General features: G+C 37.0%; 1 protein-coding gene across 1 annotated transcript in view; it reads left to right on the forward strand.

Moving 5' to 3' along the window:
* ITGA1 (integrin subunit alpha 1) overlaps positions 1-27,920 on the forward strand; it is a 166,781-nt gene that overhangs the window by 50,512 nt on the left and 88,349 nt on the right. Inside the window, exons 2-6 of the mRNA XM_007195573.3 lie at positions 7,661-7,778; positions 19,713-19,825; positions 22,592-22,680; positions 22,797-22,908; positions 23,521-23,648. Of these exons, the coding sequence (XP_007195635.2) occupies positions 7,661-7,778; positions 19,713-19,825; positions 22,592-22,680; positions 22,797-22,908; positions 23,521-23,648 (560 nt within the window). The remainder of the gene's footprint in view (positions 1-7,660; positions 7,779-19,712; positions 19,826-22,591; positions 22,681-22,796; positions 22,909-23,520; positions 23,649-27,920) is intronic.

The raw sequence follows: 27,920 nt of genomic DNA on the forward strand, positions 1-27,920 counted from the left end.
TCAATTACCTAATTTTCATTGGAGCTATTAAACATATAAACAATCAAATAAGTAAAAAAAAGAAGTGGCATAAACTCATTGTCCCCAGAGAAGCAATGGAAGTATATGATAGTAACCATGCTTCACAGACTTGGACGTGTATATGGCCTTCAATAGCCAACACTGAAGCCATCCAGAAAAATTGTCCCATTAAATGATATAGGAGAATCAATATGGAATCTCTTAGTGCCTGGAATTGGATATTGACAGTTAAAGCTACTAGGTAAATTGAAAATAATTTATTTTATATTATATACTACCTCTTTGCACTTCTGGCCCTGAAAAGTACTTGTTGTGCCTACTAACAAAAATAACCTTAAAACTGGCAATGTCTTACTGTCTCACTGAGAAGAAATTATTTATTAATAAAGTTCATTGAAAAGTTTTCATTAACAAAAACACAACATTCGCTCAGATTCTTGCACATCTAAAGACTTCATATGTCATATATCTGGGTAAACATTTAAATAGGGTGCAACCCTACTCTGTTTTGAATTGCAATACGCCTTTCCGTGTGCAGCTCTCCATGCTGTGCAGTCACAGAAAGTAATGAGTTCAACTCTCAGGACACCAGGGCAGCTGGAGAACAGAGTTCTGTGCTCATGTTGCTTGCACAAACATACAAGCTGTGTTTCCCACAGTGGGATCCAGGGACCCCTAAAGTTCTGCATCTTTTTTATCCTGTAAAACACAGAGCCAGAAGATGATGGTTATAGGGTGGAGGCATTGGGTTCTGAGACTGTTTAAGAATTTCAGGAGAAGGCACAGTCTGAGAGGAGCCGGCAAAGCAGGCAATTATTTGTGGTGGGAAGATATGGGAAAAAAACAGATGTCTGTAGATACTACAAAAATTGATAAGGATTTTTAACAAAGGATGCTTGGGAAACACTCCATTGGAGTTTAATATTCTGAGCAGCACTATGGAAGGAGACAAGTTCTTACAGCCAGAATGACCTTTATACTAAAAACTTCATTTCTCTGTTTATTCCATCCTGTTCCATTTAACAAACTTATATTACACACCTACTGTGTGCCAAGAATTAGACCTCCTTGCCTCTTTCCTACCAGTCATATACAGATATGCACATATACACACACTCACTTTGAAGTTCAAATACCATTTGTAGTAACTGGAGGCCCACAGGACATTAGTACTGAAAGTCAAAACAATTCCCTCACTACAGCAAGCCGAAGTTAAAAAGCAGCTTCCCAGGATGAAACTTGGAAAATGCTTGATCATCGAGGTATTTATTTGGATTGGCTTTTCTGGGCTTGCTGATGGAGGTTGATATCTTGCTGACATATTACATCATTTCTGTTGAAAGGACTTTGAATGGTGAGATTGATTGAGCCAGAATTTCTTCTTACATAACGGTATAGGGAAGCTCCGCTTGTTTGAAGGAGACAGTGAGTTAGCTATGGTGTTTTTTCCAGAAAATATAGGATTTCTGTATTTGAGATTATGACATCATTTCCAAACATTTGTGTTGATTCTATACTCTGTGCTCAAGGCTTTAATATTGTCTTATTTTCATTCTATTTTTACTTCCTGTGTCTTCACCACTGGAGTTCTTTGGCTCCTCCTTCTCAAGATTGCAATGCTATAAAAGTAATCATCTCAGATTTCAACTAGAATTATATAGTGCTATCACTTTTGTGGACAGATTCACTTATACTCTTGATCAAATTTTATCTTTTAAGGCAACATGTACACAAAATTGAGTTCCAACTCACTTAAACTAATTAAGATTTCAGATCCACAGCACGAATACTTTAAAGGTGTTTTGTTATATATTTCAAGGTGAGGAAGGGCCTTCCATCTTTCACCAACTTTTATCATTAAAATGTTTTTCTTCCAACTCCTGGAGTGCCTCAAAGTTGAATATATTTTATTTGAATTTAAGGAGGAAAAAAATTAAATTTGGAGTAATGTAAAATACCTAATGTATCACAGAATTAGTTATAGTGAGTGTATATGATTTGGGGAGTTTATATCCATTCGAGCAGGGGTGGATGAACTCTCTTCATCTGAAGGCTTTGGTACAACAAGAGATAAGGATGTACCAGTGCTCAGGTTTGGGGAGTACAGAGGAGTCTTGCGCCCTGCAACACAAAGCTTGCATTCCTAGGTGTGCTCCCTCATTCTCAGGTGGCTGAAGACGGTGACTCAGCGTGGCCTAAATGTATGAGAAGAGTCACTGCAGGTTCATCCTGTTCTTAGAATAGACTTAAAATGTTTGAAGTCAGTTGGAGGGGAGTAGGTTGTCATTGGAGTGAGAGAAGCCTCAACTTGCTGTTGGCTCAGAGCCTGGGTGACATCAGCAATATGCATCACCACTTGGGGGACTGAGATGAGAATCCAAGGGATCTAACTGAGAGGACAGGATTACCTGCCCTCCTCCTCAGCTAGCCCTTCCACTTGGAAGGCCTGACACCCTCATCTTAGATTTTCTTTACAAATGTCATTGCAGCTAGGTTTAGAAACAGGAAATTTGCTACTGAAATGAGTCAATGAACCCACTGTCCTGCCCCCAATAATAGAACATATCTGTATCACTTTTCAATATACAATCTGGTCATCAGAATGGAGGGAAATCCACTTCTAAAAGAAAACTCAAATGCCAGATGGTAAACTGACTCTTTGGAGTCTACCTATGAAAGCAGTTAACTCACTTATTGAGCATTCTTTATTGCTACATGAATAATTTGTATATCTCACAGCAGCCAATACCTGGAAGATATTTATAAGCTTCTTTTAAATACGATAAACTGGGGTTCACTTGCCATTTTTTTTCTCAGCTAGGCTATAAGATCTGTGAAAACAGGAGCACCATCTTTTTATGTCTGTATCTCCAGGGCCTAACATATATCCAACCCAAAATAAAGACTTGATTAAAATTTGTGGAGTAGTTTAATAAATATGAATAATTGAATAAATAATATGTGAAAGTGTTAGGTTTAAGCCCAGGCTCATATATCTCTAAAGATCACCATCTTTCTATACTGTCAAGGAATTTGTTCTAAAAACCATTAATTAACTATAATAACACAATTACTATGATTTCCAATCTCATTAGTGTATCATCGTTTCATTCTTTATATTAAAAATAATAAAATAATGTTAATTGCATTATTTCTATTATTTCTAGATTGGATAAACATGTGTAGGAAGTTGTTGAAAGAAAGCAATAGCATTTTAACATACATTCCTAGTCACCAATTATTTGATACCCTCTTGCCTTGGGCTTGGAGTTTAAAATATTCAGAATTCCATTGGCTATTAAATACTCCAGTCTGGATATTACCAGGTCAAAATTTCTGGACTACCCTATGAAAGACAGACTTTTTTCATTAAGAAGCAAACAATCAAACAGGCTTCAATGACTTTTTTTGGAACTCAGAGGATGTGTGAAGGAGGGGGACCTTCCTTCCACATGAAAGTCAATACCCACTAGAGATGCCCAGACTTTTCCCTCTTCATTCAGCTTTTCCTGCCAATCTTACACTCAAATGCTTCAAAGCTACAAGATGATTCAGAGCTCTCATGGGCCATTTGAGGGTTTTGTTGAGCTGGGTTGTTATTTTTTTATTTTTATTAATCTTACTAACTTAATAGCACTCTGGTCATAGCGAGTCTATGATTTGACCTCAGAAGACCAATGTTGATATCTTATCTCTGCCACTAGCACAGCCTGACCTTGGACAAATCACTTAACCCCTCTGAGCTCCAGTTTCCAACACACAAAAAGAGAGTAAGGACTGCTATCCTCCTAGCCTCTGCAGTTTACTGACTAGCTCAATACCTTTGTTTATATGAAAATATTTGTAAGCAGGAAACATTGCACAACAGTAGGTTACTTCTCCGCCTCCCTCTCTCTTTCTCTCATTTAGTTGTCTTACACATCATATTCCATCCTAGAGTAAAGAAATTCCACAAAATGATCTCTTTCACAAGAGCTGTCCTTCAATACCAACGACCTCATCATCCTCTTCAGCTTTTAGCCCTTAGATATATAACTCATATAACCATATTTGAAGGGGAGCAAGGCTTTCCACTTCTTTTCTACCTAAACACATGTGTTTTAGCTGAAGTCCCAGTACAGCTTTATCTAGCTGGGTAGCCATGACTTATCTCCTTATGACAACCTTCCCCTCACTCCCAGCATCCTCCGAGCCATGGCCACTGTGGAAGAGCCTCCTCCCCAAATTACTTCTCAGAAGATGGAATTACATGGACTCATAGTAGCCTCTCTTCTAAACTCATCCCCATGTCACCTTCTACTAACTCTTCCCAGTTTTAGTGCTAAGATATACAAATTGGATTAATGTAAATGATTTGGGAGTCCTGAAGAAATGTAGGCAAATTTCTCTATCATCTTAAGCCTCCTTCTCCTATTCTGTCCAATGGTAATAATAATGGTATTTGATTGTAGGCTTGTTAGCAAATTAAATGAGATGGAGCATGTGAGGTGTAACACATAGTAAGTATACTATATAGCTGTTAATATTATTAAAGGAAAAACTCTCTCTTTTGCTGGTACATGTGAAATCAGGATTTAATTTTGACATCTGATTATTGTCTATGTTTCCCATCATTTTCACCCTATGTTGCCCCCTAAAGCCACCTCGGTCTGTTTGCTCTTTTTTTTAACTTTGATTAAGAATAAGTATGACAAAAAAAAGAATAAGTATGATTTTGATTTACTTCCAGTACATAAAGTTCCAAGACAACTTAATATAGCAACATGAACATTGAACTAAAAGTTATGAGAAGCTGCTTTTACTGTTTATGTACTCCTTTAAATCAAAAGAACAAGATGTAAACCATTTTTTTTTAATGTCATCTCCTGTGCTTCAGGCTCCTTGGTGCCTTAGAAAACATGAAAGAGGCTGATTTACAATCACTTTGGGCAAATTGCCTGTGGAATTCTGAGGACAGGAAATGAAAAAAAGTGCAGCACAGACCCCCGGACATTCCACACAACATGTAGAATAAACAAACAGGCCCCAAAAAGGAAACCAAAAGCTCTTGGTCTTATGTTGAGGAGCACCATGAATGCCCTTTGGGAAAGCATATATTAAAGATGATGAAGTTCTGAGAAAACCCTTCAGGAGGGGTGAAGTTGACCCTGATTAAAGAAAACCCTTTTCCCCTTATGTCTAAAGTATGGTGAGTAGTTTTAATTTAGGTAAATTCTGTTACCTGCATCAACATTATGAGAGAGGAGTACCATATTACAGACCTGTATTTCTCAGACCTTAACAAGAGTCTGGTTTTCTGGGGAACTTGTTGCAACGTAGATACTGATTCAGGAAATCTGGGGAAGGCCTGAGATTCTGGATCCCTCACAAGCTCCCAGGTGATGCAGTTGCTGCTGGTCTGCAGGCCACAGTTGGTTTTCAGGCACCTTCTTCAACAAAATCATTGGTGGTGGTTTCCTGCTCTTTATCTATAATACAGTGGTTTTCAACTCTGGGTGATTTTAGCCCTAGGGTAAATTGGCAGTGTCTGGAGACATTTTTGATCTTCACAACTCAGGGGGGCTGCTAACATCACATGGCTAGGGCCACAGATGTTGTCAAACACCCTACAATGCAAAGGGTAGCCCCTCGTAACAAAGAATTTCCTGACCCAAAATGTCAGTAGTGCCAAAGTTGAGAAATCCTGCTGTAGAAGTACTGTTTTGTGTACCTCTCATATCAAAAATAATCTGTTGAAAGTGTTCAAAAAAAACTGTGAGGAAAGAGTAGGAACATGTACTATTTAGTTTGGAGTAGAGAGTGAACAGTGTTTAAAACTGTCTTCAAATATATGAAAGGCCATTATGCAGAAGATGGTAACCAGCTGTTCTCCATCATCCTTGAAGAATGAACAGGAAATGTACATAAATGGACTTGTGCTACCCATCCATTCTTTTTCTGCATCTTCCACGCCAGCCAGGCAAATCTCTCTATGATCTTGCAACCATATTTGTACCGTTCTGTATCTTATTACTTGCAGAGACCCTCCCAAATCCTTGGGACATATTTTCCTCTCACTGCCAAGTTGTATCTCTCCCTCTCCTTAAAAATCTAACTTAAAATTTCCATCTCCATAAAGTCTTCTTTAACTAAGATGAAATAGTTTCCAGTTCGCTTCTACCACTGGCCCACGTTCTCCTTCAATGTATTATCTTTCATTCTATGAATATGTTATTGCCCATCTATGTACAAGGAGCTGTGCTAGATTTTGAGAAAGGATAAGCAAGATGAGTAAGAGAGTCCCTGCCTTTAAGAATTTTCCGATCTAGGGGGAAAAAAATCTCACACAGGTAACTACAACATAGATAGTATTTAATAATTATTTCTCTGAGGGATTTTTTTTTAAAAATAAAAGAAGAGGGCTTAGTAGTTAAAAGATTATTTCCAGGTGGGGAGATCAAAGGAAGACTTTATAAGTAGGTATACAGAAGTATCTTTTTATGAAAAATAATTTTCTCTAAGTTATGTACAATTTTGTGCATCAAATAAGCATTTAATATTGTTACCAAAATTTGAAGTTTATTAATTAGAACATGGAATGAATTGAAGTCTGAATTTAGACTGTACTTATGGCAGAGTTTACAGTGAATAAGGAAAGAAATTTTTTCTGTTTACATGTAGCTGTATATCATGGTTTTAACAGAGGAGAGTGAATTTAATCACCTCTGAATATACCTTATGATGCTGTGTGATTTTATAAGGGCGTACTCTTTGGGAAGAATTTTTAGTTACATCTAGGAGGGGAATACTTTGGAACTTCACAAGTACGCCTTAAAAACCAGAACCAGAGATGGAATTTGGCACCATCCAGAACCCTTTCAGGACAGAGTCTCACCTATAAAAGATTTCCATTACCTGAACTACAAAGAAATCGAAGAGATTTAACCCTCATTGAATATGTAGTGTGTGCCAGACATTGAGTAAACTCTTTAGATATATCATCTAATTTCATCTCAACAGATTAGCCTCTCAACCTGTGAGGCCATCACCACCAACACTAGAAGGAGACGTCAGTGTTAAGTATAAGCTTTCACCCACTGCTTGATTCAGAGAGGGAAGCAGAGCAAATCTCGAGCCTGCATAAGCCAGCTCTGGGTGGAAACAGTCAGCTTGCCTTCCCTTTCGTAGCAGCAAGGAGAAAGCTACCTCTCTTGAGGCTTAAATGGTGATGCTTGTATCCTCTGTAGTTAAAACAGGAAAATGAAGCTGTTTACATTTCATAGTGGCCATGGTTTGCTGTAGGGATTACTACTGGAAAATTATCTGTGACTGCATTAGTCATGTGTGAGCATGAGTTTCTGCCAGCTCCTTCCCACACATTCTGAAATCTTTAGTTCTGGGAAGGGTACAGATACTGAATTACTATGGGATTTTGTTTGAATGTTAATACTTATGTTCTTTAAAGTCATTATGTTGATTTCCAGTCAGTAATACAGTTAACATTGCAGACCTTTATTGTCGTTCCCATTCTTTGAGCGTCATTGCTCTTTTTAATAAGCGCTCAGCTTTGAATGGTAACCTCAAGAATGCCTTCATAATTCAAAACATAGTGGAATCTTAGTTAACTCTATGTAACTGGACTTTGTTTTCCCTCTTAAAGTTCTAGGCTTCTGCATATCATTCAATGTTGATGTGAAAAACTCATTGACTTTCAGCGGCCCAGTGGAGGACATGTTTGGATATACTGTTCAACAATATGAAAATGAAGAAGGAAAATGGTAAGTTAACGGGTTTTGTTGTTGTTGTTTAGTTTTCTTACAAGGTAATGGAAAATATTATTTGGTTACAGTTCGTTTTATGAATGAGACTTAGAATGAATTGTTTATGGTAGGAAATGCAGTCTGATCATTTGGTAATGGAAACTGACAAAGTGAAAAAGGAAAAATTCCTTGGCAATATTAAAAGACATGGTTAGTGATTCTGTTGAAACCTGGGTTGACCTCAAGGAAGCTCCTTATCCAAAATAGTCATTGTTTTGTAATTATGTTATTCTGGCAAGAGTTCTTTAATTGTTCTCATTTTAGCATGGCTGAAATTCAGCAGGAGCTATTGGTAGGCAGATGAGATCACTTCCATAATATAATATTGGGCTTATATTTTTGGTGCTTTACTGACCTACTGAGTTTGGTCTGTTACTTATAATGAACCTTACTGAATTTCTTTTATATACTTTAAAACCCTTTAATATTGGTTAAGTTCAATTTAGTATGTTTTTTTAAAATCATATTTAACTTTTGAAAATTATACAAAATTATTAGAGTTCTTTTGCTTTATATTTAACATAATTTTTAGTGAGTCTTTTTTTTTTAATTGGACCTTGTAGAAAAAGAGAACAAGAGTTAAACTTTGCTTCAGTTTAGTAACAAACTAAACAAGCCCATTTTTCTAGTAACTACAGTAATACAAACAAAAATGGATCTGTATCTGTTTGGAAAACAGTGAGCTATCTCTCTACTATATTTCACAGATGAAAAGATGTGACTTTTCAATATTTCACTTTATCTTCTAGACTTGCTTAATTTGACAATAATCCTCTAAATAGTATCAAAGTAAGAATTTGAGCTCTCACATTTTTCAAGTACAGATATTGTATCCTGGTATAAACTAAAATTTGTGGAGGTGCTTCACTCTTCTTCTCTCCCGATAAATATCTCAGATAAGACATCTAATAATAGAGTATGAGTTTTTATATCCTCTGTCCTTCAATCCTATGCTCTCACTTTACCACCCACCTCCTTTTTTAAGGTTAAACAGATAAAGTCATCCCTCTAGACACCAATTTTATTCTTTTAGGCATTATGTCTGCAATTCAGGGAGTTCTACCTCTGGGAGAATAATGTGAGTGGGCCAACTGGTCAAGCTTCTCTTCGTGCATAAGCTAGAATAAACTGAAACTCAGTGCATGTTTTTCTTAAAAAGCTTAACTTTTACGTAAAACACATATTACACTGAATTTTTCACTTATTACTAATAGTTACATAAATTTTAAAGAGGAATAGCAAACCTTAAAGTCTTAAACCACCTACTTAAAATGAACTGTCTTTTTAAAGAATAGTCAAATAACAGTCAGCCCTTCCTATTCACGGGTTTCGCATTCGCTAATTAAACCAACTATGGTACCAGAGTTGCGATGGGCGGACTGTACCAGGCCGTTTTATATAAGGGACTTGAGCACATGCGAAGTTTTGTAGCCACTGGGGTCCTGGAACCAATCCCCCACGGATGCCTAGGGATGACTGTATTGTTAGCAGATTTTATGAAAGTCTGGTTTTCATCCTCTGATAATGAGGAAAGCCTGTAAGTTTCCTCCCTCATCCAGTCCTGTCTCTCTGATTTTAGGGCAGTCTGCTATCAGAAGCCCTGAGTTATCTGAATCTTAATAGAGTAAGAATCTTAATAATCTTAATAGAGTAAGAAGGCATTCATATTTCCTCTTGGAACTTTAGTGCACCCATATGATCTCTTCAATTCAAGAAGGAGGAAGTGATGCTTTATTCTTAAGCTGAATCTTGAAAGATGACTTACCTTTCAATAACAGAAGAGATGTCACTCCAAGCTGGGAAGCTACATAAACAAGGGCATAGACCTGAGAATAAGTGAGAGTGTTGGTAAGCAAACAGGTCTGACGTTGGGATGATAGAGGGGAAAGACCTTAAAAGCCAGACAAAGGAGCTTGTACCTAAGTAGAGGGTACTGAGAAGCCATTATAGGTTGTTTTATGAAACTTAGTTTAGGAAATTATGTATAGATTGGATTGGAGAAAGGAGTGCCTGAAATCAGGGAAATCCATAGGCAAGCAAGAACAGCAATCTGCTTAAACAATGAGGCCTGGACAAGGAGGGTGAACTGCAATGAAAGAATAGTGTACCCAAGATAAATGTTGGTGAATAATTAAGTCTTAGTGGAAGTCTGGGAATGGCAAATGAAGGTGTAGGAGGTGTCAAACATATTCCAAAATGTCTACACTGGATTACCGGGAAGTGGGTAGTCATTCAGAGACAAATGTACGGGAAAGGAAAATCAGTTGTATCAGGAAGTTGATGAGTATGGTTTTAAACAGCTTGAGTTCAAGGTAATGTCTAGGTACTTGGAAACTTCAAAATGGAAAACAGAAAGAGGGAGAAGTTCATGTATTAGGGGAAATGTTTAGAAAGCAAGAACTGGTTTTGGTTCCCGCTTGCAACCCTGTGCATTGCCCAGCATCTGGCACAGGACCTTAAGCATAATATGCACTCAATAATGCACTCAACTCAGTTGGCTGAACAACTGAATCTAGTTTAACTTCCTGTCCTCGTTGATGAAAAAACAAAACACATAAAAAAGTAAGGTTAAAAGTGACTCTCTCATGACTATTATCAAAACAAACAAAGTGGTGGCAAGTATGTGGAGAAAAGGGAACATTTGTACATGTTAGTGGGACAGTAAATTGGTGCAGCCACTATGGAAAACAATATAGAGGTTCCTCAAAAAAATTGAAAATAGAGCTACCCAGTTCTGGGTAAATATCCAAAGGAATTGAAATCAAGATCTCAAACAGATATCTGCATTATTCACATGTTCATTGCAGCATTATTCACAGTAACCAAGACTTGAAAGCAATCTAAATGTCCATCGTCAGATGAATAGATTTTAAAAATATGTTATATACATACAGTAGAATATTATTCTGCCTTAAAAAAAGAGGAAAAATTTTCCATTTCAGACAACATGGATGAACCTGGGGGACGTCTTGCTAAGTGAGATAAGCCTGATGCAGGACAAATACCACATGACTCCAGTTATATGAGGAACCTAAAATAGTCAGACTCGAAAAAGCAGAGCATAGAATGGTGGTTACCAGGGGTTCAGAGGAGGGGAAAACAAGGAAACATTAGTCAAAGGGTACAAAGTTTCAGTTAAACAAGATGAATAAATCCTAGAGATTTACTATACAGTACAGTGCCTATAGTTAGCAATACTGTGTTGTACACTTAAAATTTGTTAAGAAGGTAGATCTTAAGTTGTGTTCTTATCACAAAACAATAATAATAATAATAAATAACAACAACCACTACTAAAGAAAGCAGGAGGAAACTTTTGGAGGTGATGGATATGTTTATGGCATAGATTGTGATGATGGTTTTAAGGATGTATACTTCTCTCCAAACTCATCAAGTTGTATACATTAAATCGGTACAGCTTTGTGTATGTCTTTCATGCTTCAATAAAGTGTTTGTTGTTTTTTTTTTAAAGTGACTCCCCTAGGGAAATATAACTACTTGGGGCCAGAGCAGAAAATAGGACTCAAGTCTTTCCACTCCCAGTCTAGGACTGTTGTCCTTATTAGAACTATATTAAAAAGTAAATGTTGATAATAACTGTATCTGGCATATAATACTTTACATTTTAATATGTGTGTGAGAGTTTGTGAGCATTTGGATGTATATATGGATATCAGATACTTTGATTCCATTCTGACATTCCATAGTTACAATGATTTTATGGAAAAGGTGTGAAAAATCAGGGAAACAAAAACAGTGTGGCCAATTGAATTTAAAAGTAAGTAAATACAAAAATCTAAATGTCCAAATCTTTAAGGATGGCATGGCAGCAACGTACCATTCTAAAGAGATCCAGGCACTGGTCATGCAAAATAGATTTTAGTAATATGTTTGGATATTCTGTAAGTGTTTATAAAATCAGGATGCAGACTTACTTTAAGAAATGGACTATGAAATAATTGACATATTTGGGAGAACATGAATTTTGTTATTTAATTTTCTCCAGAGGTGGGCATCTGCGTAAATCATATTTACAGGTCATGTTTGGAAGCTCAGCAACCTCACACTTTAAAAAAAATCATCCTGACCCGTCTTACATCTTGCTGAAGTATGCGTAAAGGAGTACTTGTTGACCCATAACAAGTGCAGTCTGTGTATTTGAAAAGCATTAGTTTAAATCTTTGGAAAGAATAAACAGTTAACAGAAAAGGCGGCCTATGCCCCGTTTATGTTTCAGAAGTTTCCTGTGGAGTATAACCTACTTTATATCTTTGGCTCAGAAGCCACATGTTTTTTCAGTAGCAGAACCATTATACCTCTGATTAAATTCAGCTGTTGTTCATTATGATTAGCATGAGCTGGAGCGTCCAAGTCACTGCAATGTGGTTCAGAAGAATCACAACGAATACAATTGGTTTAATAATTCTGCTTTGAAGAGAAGAAACTCAAATGTGCTCAGCATTGCGCAGCCTTCCAGAGTTAGTGGTAATCACCAGTATAGCAGGGCTCTGCCAGATGGGAAAAAAATGAGATGCTGGTGTGGGACTTTCCACTCTTTGTTGTTCTTTGCTTCCTTCCTTCCAGCATGTGCACCCACCCCTCTGAGTGCTATCTAAGCATCCATTCTTAGGGGTTTCGGTGACTTCAGTGGGCCTGTCTTTTCAGAATAGATTCTCATGATGCAAATACTTCCCTAGCCAATCCTCAACCCAATATATATCCAAATGTACTGGCTTCATGCCTTTACCCTAGAGGACCCTGCTTTGTGCCAGGTAAGGTTTACTAGTGGGCTCAAGTGACTGATGCCCTGTTTCCAACGTATGTGTGTTTTAAATAAAGCCTATTCAAGCTTGGGGTGAAAGGACTTTTTAAAAGTTTTATCAAATTTTCTCTCACAGATTTTAATATAAAGTTTATTTTAAATTGCTTATAATATCTTTTGAAGTTGAAATTTCCTCTTTGCCAAACGTCAGTTCTTTGGTTCATCTTATTTCTAGCCTTCTACGTTTCATGACTGAAAAGCACAGCAGCTCATGGGGCCACTGTATAACTTCATTCTCTACGACGACCAAACACTTACTCTGTTGGTTTTTGGTTTTTGTTTTTTAATGCCTGGCAGGAGGTACTTGGCACTCTGATACAGACTTTGGCTTGGAGATCAGGAAAGAGTTAGGTGAAAAGAAATAATGTAAATATGAGACAACAATCTCCAGGAAACTATCTTTTACAGAAGAAAAATATATAAATATGAAACAGAGCAGTCAGAGGCCAGCTACCCTTCAAATAAATATAATAGCAGTCATATTGACAAAAATAACTATTATGAATAGGAAGCATTTCTCAGTTTATTAAATTTTATTATATTTGGAGCTTTTTCATGGAGAAGAAGTGTTTCTCTCACTTTGATGGTCTTTGAGTTCATCAGGTGTTTCTCTAGTGATCAGTAATGAGACCCAGAACATTCTTTAATCCTCAATCTGCATATAAATCATTGCAATAATATCATATAAAAAGCAGAAATTTAATATAAATAAAATTTAATGAGTTAAAGCAAACTTGCATTAAAGTTTAAGGTAACAATATCCATCGTTTATGAAACAGTGTGCTTTGGGTCTTCACCTTGACCCTGTGTGTTTGAGTGAATATGACTGTTAGCGTCCTCGTTTTCTAGACAGGAAACTGGGACTCAGAGAATGAATTGCCAAAGGTTTAACACAGCGAGTGTGACAGGGCCAGGATGTGGAACCCCAGCCTTAACGCCATCAGCCAGTTTGCTCCTATAACAGCAAGGATTCTCTGCAACCTTGACCTGTGGAAATGCCTGCCGTGTCACCCAAAGGCATATATGGCATTCTGCTTAAGCAAAATATCCAGCCTCTAAAGTGAAAAAAAAAAAAAAGACTTCACAATTAGGACCTCTTAGCTGGTCACATGAATGACCAGGTATTCCTTATTCAGATTCTTAGAGCATTTGATGCAGTCATAATTTATTCATTCAATAAATATTTATCGAATGCTGATTTTTATATCTGGCTCTGTTATAGTCACTCAGGATATATGAGTGAATGAATAGGTGAAAATTCCTGCTATTGTGGAGCTTATATTCTATTGGGGATGGACAAACAAAAAACAAATAATAAACTTAATAAACAGGTAGGTTATATGTCAGAATGTAATAAGTGCTGTGAGAAAAAATAGAGCAAGATAGTGGGGCTTGAGAATACTGAAGATTCCTAAAATTCCATAAACTCTGTGCTGATATTTTTCTAGGATCTTGTCATTTTTATGCAGCTTGGGAAAAGTGAGGCTTTCTTAGGATTAAGGGGTGGGATATATTCCAGAGTTGCATGTTTGGTGTCAGAAATACACAAATTTGTTTTATATCCTATGTCCTGTGTCCTGCTTACCCATTCTTTATCACTGATCCCAACTCTCAAACTCTCTGTCTCAGTCCTAGCCTACTACACTCTACCATTTTCTGAGTTCTCATACCCCAGGCTTTACTTATCCAGAATATACAATAGGCCATGGCTCCAGTTGCTATATCAGGTTATTTCCAATTACCATCATACTCTAGAGGTTTCTACTGCCCTAGAGTTCATATATAAATTCCAGAACCTTTCCTTCAAAGTCTACTGCTTGCCAGTCTCAACCTTCCTGCTCCAGGTTATACAGAAGCTTTATGCTGTGCTCCAGTCACCCATACTTCCTCATTACCTTCCATTTTCAGGCCTCATGCTCCTGTTTCCACATTTTTGCCTGGGCTATCTGTGATCTCTCTTCTCTCCTGCCTTATAACCTAATAACTTTATTATTAACATGCTGTTTAGAACTCACTTTTTTATAGATTGTTCTAGATTTTCCCCAGTTAATGGTTCATGTTTTCCAGCTAATTAGTACTCCTCCATACACTTATAATTTGTTCTATTCAGATGATGGAATCTTAGAATTGGAAGGGTCTTTGGAGGCCTGTCTTATATCTATAGAAGAAACGCCTTACAAAACATCCCTGATGAACTGTTACCTACTTCATCTTAACCTGATGGGTTGCATGACTGGCCTATGTATTCCTTGTCCGTTTAAATTTTTATTACTCTCCATAAACCCACCACACTACTACCTCTACCCCTAAATCTCACTAGATGACTATAGCTACTATTTTCCAAAGAAGGAAGGGAGGGAGGGAGGGAGGGAGGGAGGAAGGGGCTACTAGATCAAAACTTTACCCTCGCTTCCTGTTTGAGCTATCTGTTGCTGTGTAGCAAATCACCCCAAAACTTATTGGATTAAAACAACAATAATTGATTATGTCTCAGGATTTTAAGGATTGAATAGGTGTTCCCCTGCTGCCTGGGGAACCCATGAATGCTCATTTGTGCAGGTGCAGTCACCAGGTACCTCAGTTAAGGCTGGAGGGTCCATGATGGTTTAACTCCCGTGTCTGAAGTTCGTGCTACCTCCTCAAACATTGCTTCTCTTCCGTGTGACCTCTCATCCTCCATTAGGTGAGACTGTGCCTCTTCACAGCATGGTGGTCTCAGATTTCCAAAAAAAGGTCAAATGTAACCTGCAATGCTTTTTAAGGCCTAGCATCCGAAGTCACAGTGTCATATCTGCTGCATTCTATTTATCAAGCAAATCTCAGTTTCAACAGGAGGAAAAATAGATTCTGCCTCAATGAAGGAGAAAGAGGGACAATGTCACATCACAAAGGTCCATAAACCTCCAAACCATACACCACACTTACAAACCTCTGGATACCATTATTTTACCATATCCAGGTTTCCTCCATAATAAATTTAAACTTGCCTCAAACCCTGAATGGTTTGCTTGAAAAAAAGGAGCCCAAGTTTATTAATATGGCCCACCTTCCTCATTTTTAGCCAGGTTACTTAAAATGAAGTCTGCTCGAGACTCACGGCTCCCATTCTTGATATTCTTTCCTTCTTTGGCTTCTGTGACATCACTGTTTTCTGATTCTCTCTTTCCCTTTCTGATCACTCCTACCAATTTTCTTCCTCCACTCATTAAAGTCTTGTGTTATTTTCCCCTAGATGTCAGCCTTCAGATGTCTTCTTGCTCTGTCTTCTCTTGAGTTGGTAGCATTTACTCTTAGGGCCTCAACCATGCACATGGCATGCTCATATATGTTCCATGTGGTTTCTGAGATGTTCCCCAGCAAGACTGAGCCTAGATGCCTACAGAAGTAACACTTATCAGTGCGCTCTTTATTGGCCCTTCTTCCTTCCCTCTATCATTTCCCCCACCTCCACATTTGTGCCTACTTGGAATTGCCTCCTCAAAATCTATATATAGCAGTCTGCTTTTGGGGGAACCCAAACTAATACAGCTTATATTATAAATATTTCTAGAATTGGTTATCCCCTTCCTCTCTACTTCCGTAATTCAGATCCTCCTTTCTTATCTGGATTACTTTAGGAACTCTTGCCTTCACTCTCTGAGTCTAATTTGCCCCTTTTCGCAATTTATTCATGACACTACAAGTAAAAAATCTTTATAAATCAGGGCTGATCATGTCACATCCCTCTTTATTTTTTTTTAAGATTTATTTATTATTTATTTATTTTATTTTTGGCTGCATCGGGTCTTTGTTGTGGCACGCGGCATCTTCTTTGAGGCATGCGGGATTTTTCATTGCGGCCCACGGGCTCTCCGTTGTGGTGCGTGGGTTTCTCTCTAGTTGTGGTGTGTGGGTTTCCTCTTCTCTAGTTGTGGCACGCAGGCTCCACGGCGCGTGGGCTCTGTGGTTTGCGGCATGTGGGCTCCAGTTAGGTGCACAAGCTCAGTAGTTGCAGTGCGTGGGCTTAGTTGCCCCGCGGCATGTAGGATCTTAGTTCCCCGACCAGGGATCGAACCTGTGTCCCCTGCATTGGAAGGTGGATTCTTTACCACTGGACCACCAGGAAGTCCCACATCCCTCTTTAAAGGCTTCAGTAGTTCCCAACTCTCCCCTGCATACAATAAATCCAAAGTTCTTAAAGCGCACTGTAAGAACATATGTGATCTGGACCCTATTTACCTTGCCAGACTCAAGTTCCACTCCAGCTACACTGAGTTACTTGAACTTACCGAAAGAGCCGTGTGCATCCCTTCTTGCTTCTAAGACTTTGCTGAAACTGCACCAAGTTCAGACCTATTCAATATGGTAATAGTACATTTATATTTTTGCTTCTCCCCTAAGTTTTAAGCAACCTTAAAAAATTGTGTTTTATCCATTTTATATTCCCAGGGCCTGGCATTAATGCTGAGTATGCAGGATTTTCTTAATAAACATTAATCAATCTGTCTAGTCTCAACTTAAATACTTTCATAACATATCCACTACTTTTCTCCAAACTGTTTTAGCTATAAACCTAGTTTAATCAATCACATTACAAAAGGTTTTGAAAAATTGGGAAAAAGAACTTAAAGCCTAACCATAATTTCCTTAATAGAATTTGTTTTCTGGTGTACTCCCTTTTAATCTATGTTTTACATAGATAGAGTTGTCCATCATCTGAAAATATGTATATAATAATAAAAAGAACCAACACTTAGATAGCACATGTTATAAGCCAAATACTGTACTAAGCATTCTATATACATTAGCTCATTTAATGTTCATGGTGATCGTGTCAGGTAGCTACTCTTATTATTTCCATTTTACAGATGAAGGAACTAAAGCACAGAGGATTACTGGCTTGTCCTAAACCATACAGCTAAGTAAAGGGTAAAACCATGATTTGAACTCATGAAGTCTGGCACCAAAGTTCATGCTATATTTTATGGAGAGGATTAAATTACTTAGGACATGGAAAACACTTAGAACAGTGTTCTGCGCATGGTATAAATTCAATAAATGCTGGCTGTTTTTATCATTGCTATTATAATAAGTACATTGAATATAATTTGGTATCTTTCACTTCAAATTGTCATAGGTTTTCAATAAATTAGGTAGGTTTTTACTTTAAATTAGGTCATAAATAATTTTTTATCCTACCATGCAGTCTTATTAATGATTGCTTTTTTATGACTGCACAATATTCTATGGAATGAACCTACAATAATTAATTAGTCTGGCTGTTGATCACACTTCTTTTAAACTTTCATGATTATATATACCACTATAAGCATTATATCTTTATGCATTAAGCTTGTTTCCTTTAATTTAGGTCATTTTTTTAGGATAGATTCCCAGAAGTAAGAATTATGTGTTAATGGGTTTGAACATTTTTATGGTTATTTATGTATATCAGAAATGGCTTTGCAAAGGCATTATATCACAACTATGTTTTAGGGAGTCTGTTCAACAGCTCAGTATTTGCAATTGTTGTAAAACTTATTTCCATAATACTAGCTTTGTCCAAAGGACTTACACAAAATAAATCCCATCCCTTTTCAATATGACAAACTTTCAAATTTTGAAAATTTTAAGAAGGCATGCCCAATCCACCTGCACTCCTTCACAACCTTTCAACTCTCCTTCAGACATTTTTTTCTCCATGCTAAACGTCCTCAACTTTCCCTCAAGCATCTCTGGTCTGACAAAATTACCAGAATCTTAACTATCTGAGTCATAGTCTCCTAAATACATTCCATTGTGCCTATGTCCCTCTTAATTTGGAGATTCCAAACATGGCCCGACAGTGCAGAGCACAGAGGGGCTATCACTTTCCTTGACCAGGGCATCTATTTCTAGCAATGATGCCTAAGGTCACATTACCATTTTTGGCACTAAAATACACTGTTAGCTCATGTTTTCTTGCTGTCGACTAAATCCTCCATGACTTTTTCACATGAACTTCTATTAAGTCAGGTTTCCCACATTCTGTACTGATGTAGATAATAGTACACAGTTAAGTGAAGTTATTTACATAGGTTCTTATTAAACTTTACTAGTTCAAGTTTCTCGTTCCAGAATGTTGACACTTCTGAACGCCCAAATAGGTATTTTGATTACCTTGATGAGTACCTTTATGCTTTCTGTGTCTTCACTTAAGTCATTAACAAAGATATAGGCTAAGTCAATCCCAAGTGCAGTCTTATGGTACATAATTAGAGTCCTTTGGTTGCTATTAATCAATGTCTTTGTTTTTTTTCTTTGTTTTTTTTTAAATTTTATTTTATTTATTTTTTTATACAGCAGGTGCCTATTAGTTATCCATTTTATACATATTAGTAACCAGTGTCTTTGGATATAGCTGTTTAGCCAGCAATGAATCAGCAGCTGTGGATCCCAACAAGTACCTTAACATTCAACCACATTCACCCATCCTATTCCTGAAGATATCATAGGAAACCTTGTTAAATGGCTTGCTAGGACTAAAATAAATCATGATTATATTTTTTCTATTAATTATTATTAGAGTGATTTCATACTTCTGTCTAAAAAAACAATAAGTGATTTTGAACCTGAGTCTCATAACTATCCTTATTTTAAGTGCTTACAAACTAGCATATACTAATATTAAATCTTATGATATAATGTTTATATTTCCTGACCTCTCTATAACATTATCAATTCCTCGTGGGAAAAAGTCATTTATACTTCCATGTGTGTTTTGTAAATTAACACAGCAGCAGGCTTAACCAATAATTATGATTTCAGCCCCAAATTAAAAAAAAAATATGTTAAAGTAACATATAATTCAAGAAAATAAAATATTCTCAAGTCTCTCTCCTATATATTACACTGTTTTTTAATTTAAATCAGTCTGCAATTTGAAGAAGACACTCTGCTTATTTTAGATAACATTAAGTTACTAACTGAGGATGGCTATCTAATTATGTCTACGGGAACTACTGTCAGTCGTCTTAGAACTAGTCATACAGTAACAAAAATAAAATGTTTCTCATTATTCAAAAATGTTAATTGAGTTATTTAATTTCCAGGGTACTTATTGGTTCTCCTTTAGTTGGACAACCCAAGAACAGAACTGGAGATGTCTATAAGTGTCCAGTTGGGAGAGGTGAATCATTACCTTGCATAAAGTTGGATCTTCCAGGTATGTAAAGTCAAAATGTTAAAGCCTGATCCTAAATTATGCCCAGCATTCTCACTGAAAGTGAATTTCAACCAACTCAGGAAAAGATTAGAAGGAATCTATAAACATTCTTCCATTTTTATTATTCAGATTACATAAAATGGCATTCTGATGCCTTCTGCTCTTCATTTGCTCTAGAAATTCATCATAGAATATCATCACAGATATAGAAGGTCTTACTAGTTTTGTAACTTGTAACCACCTCCATTGTTCAGAATCCTTTGTAAAACCAGTGGTAACATAAAAAGAACTCTTCTAAATAAACCTATCCATCACATTTCCTCCACAAAATTTAACTTAGTGTTTGTTTTTTTAAAGAAAATAACACGAGAAATAGAAATTTAATTTTTAAAAAGAGAATTGCAAAAGGTAAATTTATATTGAAATGTATGTATTTGATAGAAGTATCAGCATAGTTAGAACATGACTAGAAAATTCCTACAAGAACTATCCAGGAATTGGAAACCTGTCAGTGTTCTGTGCAATATTAAGTACCATGGAAATTACTCATCCTCTTCAGGTTTATTTAAGATATTGTATTTTTCAGTTCTCCTTTTTTTCAATTTCCTACTTGTTTATTATGAGCATTTTTTTCTTTACATTCAAGAGCATAGCTACTTTACTATGTCTTGCCTGATAATTCCAACATCTGGAATATCTCAACATCGCTTTCCATTTATTACCTTTCTCTTGAGGTTAGGTCACATTTTCCTGTTTCTTCTTATGTTTAGTAATTTTTTATTGTATCCTGGATTAAACTTTTGAGTTTTAAGTGTGGAGATTCTAGATCTGTTATGTGCCTTTGAAAAGTCTTTACTTTTAGTTTTAGCAGGCAATTTACTTGGCTGAACTCAGTTTCCAAACAACAGTGGGAAGCAGTTAAAATCTCTATTCAATTCTTCTAATTTTTTAGCTGGGCTGTGTGAAGTTTACCCTGCACATGTACAGTTCAGGTCATTCAGATGTTTGGAAAGAATATCTGTATATATTCAAACTCTCCTTTTGTGGCTCTACTTTCCAAGATACCCCCTCTTCACTTGGCACTGCTGTCATTGCCCCATTCTCTGTCCTCTGTTTCTTCTAGACAGGAAGACTGTGAGGTCTATCTGAGGTTTAGCCACTGACTCAGGCCTTCCCTTAGGGGAAAACAAACAAACACAAAAACAGGAAACTCATCCAGTGCTAATCTCTTCTTACAAGTATAGACTCCCTTCCAGTTTCTGCCTGCTCTTGGTTGCTTTCCAGTGCCTTCAGACGGTTGTTTCATACATTTTTTTTTCCTTTTCCTAGAGTTTATAGTTGTTATTTGCAGAAGAGTTGTTCTGATAAGAGCAACTCCTCCATTACTGGAAACTGGAATAGAGTTTTAACATTAGTGTGAAGATGTTGGCTACACCAAGAACAGTACAGAAGTTTCTGCTGTAGTCCCTAATGTCCCAGGAATGCTCATCCTGGGTCAACGGTAGTATAAAAAATTCTAATCTAGATTATTCAAGACCAGTTCCAGATGCTTTCAAAGCAAACCAGACTGGATTCTGGGACAAAGACCAATGCTCAGATTAGGAGGTCATTGTGACCTTTCAGGAATCTCTGCTTCCATTCCATTAAATCTACATGTAATCTTAAGGTAAGAAAAAATTCTAGGCATGAACAGTGAGACAAACCTTTCTTTTCTTTTCTTTTTTTATATATATTACAGGAATTTTTTTTCAATTTATTTTGTAATTTAAACAAGCTGCCAGATTTTTTTATGAAAGACATCTTCATATTCCAGATTGATTTTTTTAAATTAATTAATTAATTAATTTATGGCTGTGTTGGGTCTTCGTTTCTATGTGAGGGCTTTCTCTAGTTGTGGCAAGCGGGGGCCACTCTTCATTGCGGCGCGCGGGCCTCTCACCATCGCGGCCTCTCCCGTTGCGGAGCACAGGCTCAGTAATTGTGGCTCATGGGCCTAGTTGCTCCGCGGCATGTGGGATCTTCCCAGATTAGGGCTCGAACGCGTGTCCCCTGCATTGGCAGGCAGATTCTCAACCACTGAGCCACCCGGGAAGCCCGACAAATCTTTCTTGAACTTGAGTTTTGCCACTTTCAATTATTTTAGCGCTCTGCTAAGCAGGGTTTAGAAGCTTTTGCCTCTCCTGTCCAATCTTTTTTTTCTTCTTCTTCTTTTTTATTGTGAGTGAGTGGAACTTCTTTTTGCCAGGTTGGCATGCTTTAGGGCTCAACATTCTTATTTGTTCTGTCAAATGTAGTCCCTTCATTGTGTCTTTACCCAAACTTCCTGACCACTGCTCTAATCTTGCCCCAGTTTTCTTTGTAACCTTCCTGATGTCCCTGTGATGGTGAAACTAATGGTCAAAATCTTGTGTCTGAGTTTTCTTTTCTGGCCTTCTACCCATTTTCCTTCTTCTTGCCAGAAATCATGTTTCATCATTGGTCATATATAACATGTAGATGTAACATGTTGGATGACTGTATAAGTTTACTTTGCAGCTACAATATTATGAGACTAAATATTTTATTTATTTTAATTAGCAAAAATATGTGAAAAGCTATCCCATGTTCTCATTGCCCTGATAGTTGTGCATTCTTTTACAGTTCAGCAAAAGTATGTGAGACAGTGATCCAGACAAAGTTTCTGAGACAAAAGCCAGAATGTTTTAATGAGAAGACACTTAATTTTACTTTGTTTTCCACCGTCATAAAAGTTTCTTCTATTTTTAGTTAATACATCAATTCCCAATGTCACAGAAGTAAAGGAGAATATGACATTTGGATCAACTTTAGTCACCAACCCAAATGGAGGGTTTCTGGTAAGAAAAGGAAGAGTAAAGATAGTTAATGAATCAAGAATTATATTATAAATCTTTATAAAATCTGTTATATAATTTTTAATCTTATGACTTTAATTTTTTAAATTTTTTAAAAGGCATGCGGGCCCTTATATGCCTATAGATGTGGACATTTGCATTACACAACGGGAATCTGTTCTGATGTCAGCCCCACATTTCAAGTCGTGAACTCCATTGCCCCTGTACAAGGTACAGATTTTATGCAATGTTTGTGCAGTGTTTGAAAAGAGTAAGCAATGAATGAGACATATATATACACGGGAGCATACCAAAAAGCTTGAAGTATTTTCTCGGCTACCAGCATTACCAATTTAGGTAAATGTTTGCTTTGCCAATATATAACCAAACCTCACTGCTATTTTGGAATTGATATTAGTGTAAATAACCTTTACAGAGTCATGTCTAAACATCAGAACTAAAGCTGTCACATTGTTTTTATTTAAAGGGTGAGTTTCTTTGAGAAAAGTAACCTCATTTGAAATATACACAGAATGAGAACTGTATAGAGAATTCATACTGAGAACATTTCCAAAGATAACTCATACAGTGTTAACTAAAATTAAGTAGGTATGGGTTTTACTTGATGTGAATCCCAAACCAATTGTTACTGAATGCAATGAGTATTTCTTATCACTCTTCTTCTGATTTAAAAAACTCTTTTTTTCTGATTTTAAAAGTAATGTGTCCACTTTGTAGGATATCAGTTCATCTTTTAAAATGAGTTCCTCTTAGCTGTGAAAACATTTCATATACCTCTGAACATAGACACCAAATTTGCACGATTGAATCTTTTTCTTGCAGAATGCAGCACTCAGCTGGACATAGTCATAGTGCTGGATGGTTCCAACAGTATTTACCCCTGGGAAAGTGTTACAGCTTTTTTAAATGACCTTCTTGAAAGAATGGATATTGGTCCTAAACAGACACAGGTATGACTTCATGTTTTGATTTCTGTTGTCCTAAAGATACAAAGGCATGGAGTTTTAATGATGAATTATTCTGAAAATAAATTAATCAATAAAGCTAAAATTTAGGATGAGCTTTGTATTCCATACCCCTGTTCTTATTCCTGCACATTACTGGCAGGCTGTTTATTTTCTAAGCAGAAAGTATTATGAAAGCTGCATTTTCAATGCTCTGAGAAAATATCCCCTATAGATATCTATAAAATCATAATTTAATTCTTAATTATAAAATAAGCATAGCCACCTTTGGTAATATCAGACCAGGGTTTCAGAATTTGTAGAAACTATTCTGATATGCCATCATAGTGTCTTTTCTCCTGTTGTACAGATAAATTAGGGATTGGCCACAGGATACTGCTGTAAGTCTATTTTCCCCTATATTTAATCATTTCTTTTCTTAAGTAAAAAGCAAATGCTCCAGGCTTTAGCTGCAGTAAGTTGAATAATTGGGTGTTTTTCTCCCCGTGAGTCTCTGTTTCTAAACACATCCCCCTTTATTGCCACTAAATAAAGTGGAACTTCTCACATGGCTCTTCCACTTTAGACAGTGAGTTTGGGTTTAATCAGTCTAATGTTCATTAATGTTATATGGTCACATGGCTTAAAATATGGGTAAGACGCAACGGATAATAGGAAAATTAAATGTCAAAGTGAGGACAGTGCCTTGAGGGTAGGAATTAACACTAGAATCAGAGTCAAAAATGGCTGTTGCAGAGTGTGGGGACCTCAGGAGAGCACAGGAGACAGCTGGGCTGCACACGCAGTCCAGTGTTCTTTACTTTTTCTCTGAGAGCTCTACTCTTGGAAAGATTTCTGGGGCACTGAAAAAGTTGTATGACCGCATTAATATTTGTCACACCTGCATTAAAATTGGGATATAAATAGACACACACATCTATATACATATATGTGTATGTGTGTGTATACCTATGTATACACACACATACATATATGTACATTCATGCATATGTATATATACATACATGTATCTGTGTATATATATTTTATATTTTTGTATCTGTGTGTATACATATTTTTATCCTTTTATATTTATTTTAAATATATAACATAATTTTATTTTAGAATATATATTTATATAATGCATATTTAAAACATATATTATATATTTTATGATATATACATATCATACATTTTCCCAAAAGGATGGTAGTTGAAAATTGCAAATTAGAACTCAAACTTCAAAGTGAAATGTCATATGGCTGTATTCCAAGGTTGAATGGATCTCTTTAGAGAGCCAGGTGAGGGGTAATGTGTATATCCCAGTGGACAATAGGGAACTTCTTGAAATCAGAGTAAAATTATTATAGGAAGATGTACTTTTCTTATAATCATATCACAAAATGTAAGTTTCCCTCGATGCAAGCTTCTTATCTGCAGTTATCTTCCCAAGTGGATTGCTGGAAGTTTGGAGAAGATATTCTCTTTCTTCTTGCTACAGGGCATCAGGTGGCCTACATCCTTTAGAAGACCACTCAGAATGGTGACCTGCTTCTCCTTTTCGTACAATACATGTTCAACATGGACCCCTTTTTTTCCCTTCTGAGAACTTCTCTCCCTTCTTCCTTTCCTCTCTTCCCTTATCCTTTCTCTCCTTGGTCAATAAGATTTCATAGAGCCATAAAGTTATAGCTGGAAGGGGTCTTAGAGGTCATTTAGCCCCAAATCTCAATTGATGGAGGGGACCTGAGAAGCTAAGTGACTTGTGCAGGGTCTCTTGCTTGTTGATGGCAGATTTGAACACGCAGCTCTCCAACTGCAGTGCAGCCATCTTTCCTTTCTGAGACCTCTACTTCTAGAGAAGTTTCAGAGCACGTGCCCTCTGATGTCCCTAGACAGTGGTCTCTAGTCCTTTGTCCCTGTGCCTCCTTGGCCAGCCCCCTGGTTGGAAGCAGGCCAGGACTCTTGGTGCTCCGTTGCCTGCACTGACATACCTAGATTCAAACTCCTGATCACAGGTCTCCCCTCTCTCAACACGTTCCCCACAATGAGTTTTCCTCCCTTCCACCTGTTTTATCCACCCCATTTTACCTTCTTATCCAATCCTTTCTTTCCAAAGCTAATGACAGTCTTGGAAACTTTTAAAATTTGTATTCTTTTTTTAGTCATCTGAATATTTGATTTTACTTTTAAATTTATCTATTACACTATAAAAATTAATGTGTTTGTAGCTATTTGTGGAAATTAGTGCAGCTGTGACATGTTTGAAGTTTCTCCACAGCTTCAGGAAGCAAACCTACAAGGCTGTTTTAGAGGAATAATCACTGCTTCAGTGGAGATCTATGCCTGTGGCTCAGTTTTGTAAAGAAATAGCTAACAATCAATTGCTTATATACTCAACCCATTCTGCTGCAGTTTTGATGTTTCCATCTATGAGAACTAGAATTAATTTTACATTTCAATAGTGAGAGTCCCAATAGAGGAGTTATTCTGTCCAGCACCAGTGGAATTCCAGCCTTCCAGAGTGGGCTTCGTGGAGTTTTATGTCTTTCTGGGAGGAAACAGTGGCTCTATTCAGAGGAACGGGGACGATCCCTGGGGTCTAGATGCTGCCAGTGAATGGGAGGGACACAAACTTACTCTGAGAAGAGTCAGGTCACATTTCCTTGGTTCCATGACCCCATTCCTCAAAGAGGAAGATTTCAGAATGCAACCCTGTGCACTGAGTCATTTGGTGCATCTGCAGAGGAGCTGCTTAAATTGCTGAGTTTTTATGTCACATTTTGCTTGTGTCATTCGTTATGAAGCTTAGCCAGACTCATTCATTCATTTATTCACTTGTTTTTCCTGAGGATTTACTATGTACCAGGCTCTGTGTGAGGGCTTGGGTAATTGTGGAGAGTAAGACAGATGCAGCCACTGCTTTCATGGAGCCTCTGTAAAAAGCAGTGTTTCTCCAGATATGGCTCGTGGAATTCCTGCTTCTGAATCCCAGAGGTACTTGGACTGTACCCCAGACTTTAAGAATCAGAATCTCTGAGGGTGGGGCTACAGAGCCTGCATTTTAAGTAAGCAACCCACATGATTTTTAAATAGGTTAAATTTGAGAAACAGTGGATTAAATGCATTATTACATTGATGTGTGTGGTGTGTGTGTGTGTCTGTGCTTGCTGCACCCTCCAGATTACAGGGACCTCAAGACTGAAGCCTTTATATCTCTTTTTATCCTTGTCAGTGGCCAGCCCAGTGCTTTGCTGTGACATAGTGGCCCTTTAATGAACACCTGCTGAATAAATGTGTGTATCGTAATGAATGTATTTTTGTATTTTTCTCTGATAGGTGAACATTTAATGAGACTTTTTCTATATCTGGCATTTTAGTATTCTTTAAGTATATTATTTATATGTTAGGCTTTAGTGTTTATACTTTAGTAATTTCAAATCTTTTTCTATGTTGGTTTAAGTTGTATTAATGACTAGTTTCATAAGTAACTCTCTAAACAAAAGGGATTGAGAAGGACGTTTACTAAGCCATCACTTTTGCCAAACTGTATTTAATCGTGTTTTAAGTACAACACATTTAAATACCCTTTATATTTGACCTTCCTTCAGTGGAGTCAGACAAGAAACTCATTCATAGAAATTTGAAAAGATACTTTCACTTCAAAGAAATGCGTACTAAAATGTATGCTTTTCTTTCATGTGGTCTTATAGTAATTCTCTCGAAAAACATAGACAATTTGTTTTAACAATCATTTTTTTTCCTGATTTATTGATAACATAGTTTAAATAAGGTTTTTTTTGTCTTTTGTTTTTGTTTGTTTTCAATTGAAGCACCCAATCCTGCCCTAAGATTGGCAGAATTAACTTCTGGATTTTTTCCTTCCCTTACTTAAATATAAAAATGAATTTCAAGAGATACTGCCCAGAAGAAGATGCAAAGATCTTTCCAAAGATGGAAAGTTCCAAAGATGGAAAGTTATGAGCTAGATACAGGACTCTTTAAACTCCTCACCCATATCAAGGATATAAAGGCATTAAGAATGAAGTTGACAGATTTGTGAAGTGGATTTCTCTGTAGAAAGAGCCTAGTGAGAAAGGCTTCAGTGAGATCATACAGTGAGCTTGGTGTGTGTCTATGAAAGTTGGGACATGCAATTGATGAGTGTCTGACTCCTGCCTGAAATATCTAAAGGGCAAGATAGCTGTCTGGCTGCTGACGGGCGAGCTAAGGCAGTGGGATTGGCCTCACACCCAGAGTTGTCGGTACAAAGAATGT

The sequence above is a fragment of the Balaenoptera acutorostrata genome, chromosome 2, assembly GCF_949987535.1.
Source record: "Balaenoptera acutorostrata chromosome 2, mBalAcu1.1, whole genome shotgun sequence".
In the NCBI taxonomy this organism is placed as follows: Eukaryota; Metazoa; Chordata; class Mammalia; order Artiodactyla; family Balaenopteridae; genus Balaenoptera; species Balaenoptera acutorostrata.